The sequence below is a fragment of the Octopus sinensis genome, linkage group LG6 (genome assembly GCF_006345805.1).
Source record: "Octopus sinensis linkage group LG6, ASM634580v1, whole genome shotgun sequence".
Classification (NCBI taxonomy): domain Eukaryota; kingdom Metazoa; phylum Mollusca; class Cephalopoda; order Octopoda; family Octopodidae; genus Octopus; species Octopus sinensis.
Window position 1 is genome coordinate 20,939,470 of NC_043002.1, and position 7,308 is coordinate 20,946,777.

Here is a 7,308-nt window from a genome sequence, read left to right on the forward strand (position 1 = left end):
GGGGTGAGTTTTTTTTTTTATAAACATTAACAATGACAGCAACGTGAAGGCCAAGAAATAACAAACGAACTGTTCTCAAATTACATCTTAACGTTTTCAAACATGAAGGTACATTGGATGACATATCCTACACACACACACACACACACACACACACATGCCGTATCATTTAAATTGTAAAATTGTAGCAGATGCTGATATATTAAATGACGAGCACAAAATTTGATTCTTATTTAGAGGTTATTGTTAGTGACCCCTCAAATTTGTAGATAATTTCGAGAAATTAAGTATTAATTTCATAGTTTTCTGTACAATTCATTCTTTATTCTTCGAAATTATCTTTTCTTTTTCTTTCTGAAGAGTCACTAATAATTGTAGTAAGTTTTTGTTTACTTTCTCTGGTTAATAAGGGAATTTGATTAACTAATCTAATTCTTTGCAGGCGCAGGCATATTCGTGTGGTTAAGGAGATCCTTTTGCAATCACGTGGTTACGAATTCATTCCCACTGCGCGGCACCTTGGCAAGTGCCTTCAACACTAGACCTTGTGTGTCCGTTTCCCCGATGAAACTTGTCTGAACAGGCAAAAATTATACAGAGATCATGAAAGCGGGTTAATTCGTATACCGTGGCAATAAGAGCAAGTCGGCGTTTCTTTCTTTCTTTCTTTCTTTCTTTCTTTCTTTCTTTCTTTCTTTCTTTCTTTCTTTCTTTCTTTCTCAAACGGAGAGACAATCAGACACAATTTCATCCTACGCTCTTATCGAAACACAAAGCCTTCTCAATTTTAAATGAAAGGTAAACATTTTACTCACCCGCAAGGCAGCGGTTATCACATACTCCAGTTGATGTTTATTAGGATATTTCGGTGGAGTGTTGATGTTGTACGTCAAGTCTTTCTTATACCATTTGGATCCTACATTTTGCCAAAATGCAAGTAATAAAGCATAAATCATGTATGAATACATACATACATACATACATACATACATACACATAACTAACTAACTAAATAAATAAATAAATAAGTATATACATACATACATACATACATACATACATACATACATACATACATACATACATACATACATACATACATATATATATATGTGTGTTTCTTAAATGGTTTATATATATATATATATTTGATTATATATATATTTGATTATATATATATAACACCAGATTGAATCAGCTCATTTAAAATTTCGAGGATGTGTAGGACAAGTCTGTTTCATCAGATGGAGTCGAATCAAACTTTTAGGAAGATCATATGAAGCTACTATCATATACGTTGGGTGCTATTTTCTTTCGTGTCTGATAATACATCCGTTTCTTGTGAATAAAACTATAACTGCAAGATACTGGTGAATTAATCTTTGAAATTACCCTTAGAAAATTTCGTCAGCTGATTATCTTGTGTCGAGCAATACAACTAATTCACAAATGAAAACGCTAGGAATCACCTGGAGTAGTCTCCCTTGTTGATGAATATATAAGTTGTGGAATCATCTCCCTTGCATCTTAGAAGCTTCCGCGATGTAAGGTTTTGCAATAATTTTGATTACATAACCTACTAGCCGCAACAACTGACCTTCACTACGACAAATACAGAGCAGCCCCAGCAGCGCGCTGTTAAAGATCCATTCACTTAACAGGGGGCACCTTAAAATCACATACATAGTTCCTGCATGTGTGAGACTTGAATAATGAGCGAGTCAACCATATATGCATGTGTGCGCGAACGTATAATTAAGTGTATACATACATGTAAATGACCGTAACTATAAATGGAAAAGATTTTGTTAGTCTCCCACACACTTTCTCTCAATTCTTCCCATCAACCGCTGTACTCTGCCCAAAGCCATGTGGTTAAAATGCAAGCTCTGCACTCTTGGTTCAGTCTTACTACATGGAATTTTGGGCCAGTAACTTCGACTGTAGAACGGGGCCGACCAATCCATGGTGAGTCAGTTCGGTAGGTGGAAAGAAACTGTGTGCAAACTCGTCATATGTATGTATGTATGTATGTATGTATATATATATCTCTATACACACACACACATATATCGAAGAGCAATCTGTGTATCTCACTATATTATGTATATTATTTAAATTATTTACATTCGACGGATATTTGTCCTTATCTTGTTTGTTGTTAACACAACATTTCGGCTGATGTACTCTCCAGCCTTCATCAGGTGTCCTGGTGGAATTTTGAACCTGGGTTCTCATTCCTAAGGTATTTTTCCGATGTTATAATAATAATAATAATAATAATAATAATAATATCGGAGAATACCTTAAGAATGAGAACCTAGGTTCGAAATTCCCCCAGGGCATCTGATGAAAGCGGGAGAGTACATCAGCCGAAACGTTGTGTTAACAACAAACAAGATGAAGACAAATATCCGTCAAATGTAAATAATGTAAATGACAACAATGTTATATCATGATAAATGATATAAGCAATGACATACCGTGGTATATTGTCCAGTAAAGACTTCTTTTTCCAAGTCTAACATATGAAACATTCAGATGTAATCCTCGACGGTCAGGAACACCGCATCTTCTCCTGGGTTCCATCTTTTCCCCTAAAGAAATAAATTAAGGGCAATGTTACGATAGCGATTCTTTTTGAAATAAATCACTCGTAAAGGATTTTGAATTATTAATGTTAAACATAATTAATTTTAAAATCTTAGTAACTGATATAACGGTTTTTGAGAGAAATAATTTAGTCTTTCTTAATTGGTTTCAAACGCGGCACAAGGCTTGCAACTTCAAAAGAGGGGATTAGTCGATTACATCGACCCCAGTGCTTTACTGATGTTTATTTTATCGACCCCTAAAGGATGAAAAATAAAGGCGACCTCGACAGAATTTGTGAGTCTTTCTATGTTATTAAATAAAAGAAGCAGTAAAGTAAGGATGGGCGAAACGCCGCAAAGCATTTTGCCCGGCAAACGATTCTACCAGCTCGCTGCCTCAGTAGTAGTAGTAGTAATAATAATAAAACATTCTAATAATTTAGGGATTAGAAATATTTAATAAAGCAAAAATTATATATTTTATGCATGACTTCAATCAATTATCGTTTTAATATAACTTACCATTCTTTGTATTATTTTTATGCTGACCTTGTTGGAGTGGATTAGATTCATTTACTGAAGCTAGTAGTTTTTCTTTGTTAATGCATAAAGGACAAAGACGTTTTAGCGCGGGATGAAGATTCAGGAAGCTTTCCTAAGGGAAACAAAATAAATTGGTTTTTCATTTAGCATAATATAAACAATTTCTGAGATGGTTTATAATAATAATAATAATAATAATAAGAAGAAGAAGAACAACAACAACAACAATAACAATAATAACAACAACAACAACAATAACAATTAATAATAATAATAATAATAATAATAATAATAATAATAATAATAATAATGAACCTGACATTGTTGTGGTGAACAAAATAAAATAAAAACCTGATATTGATTAAGTGAACAAAAAAACCTAACATTGTTGTAACGAACAAAGAAAAACCCTGATATTGTTATGGTGAACAAAAAAAATTTGCATGATAATCGACATAGCATGTCCCAGTGACAACAAGTTCAAAGAAGAAGAAGAAGAAGAAGAAGAATCATGACATTGTCCACGAAGACTGCGGGCAGTGGAGAAAGTGGACGTGATATCGATAGTAATTGAAGAGATTGCAAGGATCAACACTCAACTACCAGCATAGCTCAAAACGATTGGTAGAAATGTGGATAGAACAACAACGAAAATTGCTTGGAACTGCAAGAGTTCCCCGCTGGGTTCATGAAACATGATCAGTAACTAAGTGTCACCTTAGTAAGTTGGCTGTGGACAGCTGACACTTTGTACCCAGTAAAATAAGCTGAGAGGTTTCTACTTTTTTAAACCTTTGTGTGCAATGCATATGTCCCGTCTTTTTTAGTGTATACCGTGTATGCTTTCTTTCTTTCACATTTTTTCATCATTTCATTATATGTAAAGCCCTACACTTTATGTCTGTCTTTGTACAGTCCCCCTCATCCCTCGCCCTTGTGGCAAATAAATGAAATTGTTATTATTATTATGCGATGAAAACTCACAGATTATTTTGCTGTGAATGATGGAAAGTGTCAGCTTCCCACAGCCAGCAGACTAAGGTGACATCTGTTTACTAGTCATGCTTCAAAAACCCTGCGAAGAATTCTTGCAGTTCGAAGCAATACTGATTTTTGTAGGTGTTCTACCTTCACACTTGCACCAATCTTTTTTAGCCACGTTGGTAGCTGAGTGCTGATACTTCCAAGTGTACCAATTACTATTGATATCACGTCTACTCTCCTCGTTGACCACAACCTTCGTATTTCTCATTTCAAATCGTCATAATTGTTTATTTTTTTCTCCGACTTTCACACTAATCCTGTTGTCACCGTGGCATGCTATGCCGATTATCATGCATGTTCTTTCTTTTATTATTCACCACAACAATGTCCGGTTTCCGATGTCTGGTCAGGTGATCGCATTGGATCATTGCATCCCACAGGATTTTGCAATTCTCATTCTCGGTGACTCCTTCTGGGGTTTGCTTATACCACATCTTTGCTCTTTGTAGGCCGTGATTTCCACACAGCTCCCAATGGATTATTCTTGCTTCATTGCCATGGCGTCTTTTATATTCTCGTTGTGCCAGTTTCGGGCATTCGCTAACGATGTGTCATACCGTTTCACCCCTCTCAACACAGAATTAAGCTTCACACAATGAAATGTAATATACACACAGTGAAAAATATATAAAAAAGATTCTGAATAAAAAAATGTCTGACAAAATTGGAACTCTAACAGAGAACTGAACTATAGACAGTGAAAAATAATATACACTCAGTGAAAAATATATAAAAAAAAAGATCCTGAAGAAAAAAGCCAGTTTTATCAGACAATTTTTCTTCAGAATCTATTTTTTATTTATATTTTCACTGTGTGTATATTATTTTTCACTGTGTGAAGTTCAAATCCCACCTCGGGATTTTTAACATTTTCCCACTGCGTGAGCTCTGTTCCGCATTATGGCGACGTAACTTCGTCGTCTGTGTGACTAGCCCGAACAGCGTACCTCGCTGACTAACATTACTTACTGAGTCTGTCCACTGTTTATCAGTTGTGGACCAGCCGACTTCTCACCTGGGGGTGTCCCCCACAACAATATACCACCCTCAACTGTTTTTCTCTGCTTCGATACAGTCTTGGCAAGTGATCAAATCTCTCCTACCCTTTCTTCTGGACAAGTACAGCCTATCAGTATCACTCTTAGGGTGGAAGGCTCCGTGTACTGTCAACATTTTTCTGATCTTGGTATCCATTTTCTTCACTTCTCTTTTTTGCTATTTTATAATTCCTGCGCCATCCCGAAGTGATGCTATCGCCCATATAATAACTGCTTGGATTTTATTCCATCCAGTCAATTTTGAGCGTAATACCAACCTTAGTCTTCGGAAATACTCCATCCTCAGTTTCTCTTTCATTTCCTTCTCCATTATCTCGTTGGAGTCTAGTAAACCAAGGTATTTGTAGCCTTCCGTTTCAATTTGTTTTACCAAGTCTCTGTTCGGTAATTCTATACCTGTTAGAAGCTATATCTTGCCTCTTTTTAGGTAGATTATTCCGCACTTCTTGAGTCCAAATGGGACAGATTATGCTGAGACAGGTTATTCATGGAACTCCAGAGGTTGCTTATTCATGCAAATGTTTCCTTTCTATGTCACTATTATCTCAAAGGAAATACAGTCCAAGTATATCTTGGCGCCAGTGTCGTCGAAGACATTGCCACTAGAATACAACATACGGCAAGTTACCTCGTCCAACACTTTGACACTTTCACCAATCATCCATCTCGAGCAATTCGCTTGCAGTTACGCCAGTCCGTTGCTCTGGATTCCAAAAGGATAAAAGGTAAAGCTGCCCTCGGTAGAAAATGAGCTCAGGGAGTCGCATCAAACGCTGATGATCGAACGATTCTGCAAATTCGTTACAGAGCCATATCGCTTTTTCTAGATAACTTTGCGAACAAAGGCACATCTTCAAACTGCGGACATCCGCACTTTACGGCATCAATAACATACTAATTCCTTTTCCAATATTTTCTACTTGACTCACACATACACATATACATATACGCGCAAAAGCATTTATATGACAAATATTCAAATCTTTTACACATTACACTTAAACATACACACACACACGCATACACATAGCGTGCGCACACACAAGCACATTCCCATATATATTTATCCTCTACATACAGAAGTATAAACGCACCAACTCACGTACTCTCGTACACACACTGTCACATACGCATGCAGGCACAAACAGCCGACATGGTTACACCCGTTACATACTCATAAATTAAATATACGCGCACTTGGCTTCTCCAAAAAATATACCTAGGCGCAATCACACCGACATACAAAAACATACCTAATACACACAAATACTCCCACACACATACATACTCATATAGATACACACACACGCACACATACACATGCATATGTACACACATCTTACCTGAAATTAGAACAAAGAAACAAAAACACATCGACACCGACACGTAGGTACACGCATCGATAGAAACATACGTACAGACACAAGCTGAAATCAGTTAAAGATTATTTATTAACTCTAAGAGGCCAGAGCTGAAGGGCACACAGTGCTTTCTCACCTTGGGTTAATGAAGTCGTGATGTTCACGTCCACATTTCAGTAATAACACCTGCATGTGTGTGTGTGTGTGTGTGTGTGTTCTAATTTCGAATCCAATCTGGGTCGATTTAGCTTTTATTCTCTTGCGATTGATTTCTTGATTTCAATGAGAAAGTGTTAATGATTTGTACTAATTGTTCAAATCCAGGTCAAATGTGACAGGACGCGCCTCTGGTGAAAGGCATTCCAGTCATGACCATCAGTTGTTATTCATTTTTTTAAGACAGTAGGGGTGATTTGAAGGCATTTGGTTGCTTTTTCTAGCAGGTGGATCGACGTGTAGTGTTATTGCTGCTGTTGTCTTCTTCTTCTTCTTCTTCTTCTTCTTCTTCTTCTTCTTCTTCTTCTTCTTCTTCTTCTTCTTCTTCTTCTTCTTCTTCCTCTTCTTCTTCTTCTTCTTCTTCTCTTCCTCTTCTTCTTCTTCTTCTTCTCTTCTTCTTCTTCTTCTTCCTCTTCTTCTTCTTCTTCTTCTTCTTCTTCTTCTTCTTCTTCTTCTTCTTCTTCTCTTCCTCTTCTTCTTCCATCAGGACTC

General features: G+C 36.6%; 1 protein-coding gene across 1 annotated transcript in view; it reads right to left on the reverse strand.

Moving 5' to 3' along the window:
• Positions 1-5,549, reverse strand: part of LOC118763694 (mucin-5B-like) — a gene marked incomplete at its 3' end in the record, with an annotated part of 10,501 nt that extends 4,952 nt beyond the window's left edge. Inside the window, exons 1-4 of the mRNA XM_036503477.1 lie at positions 5,493-5,549; positions 3,117-3,249; positions 2,484-2,597; positions 816-916 (exon numbers count right to left, since the gene is read on the reverse strand). Of these exons, the coding sequence (XP_036359370.1) occupies positions 816-916; positions 2,484-2,597; positions 3,117-3,249; positions 5,493-5,549 (405 nt within the window). The remainder of the gene's footprint in view (positions 1-815; positions 917-2,483; positions 2,598-3,116; positions 3,250-5,492) is intronic.
• Between the last annotated feature and the right edge of the window lie 1,759 nt (positions 5,550-7,308).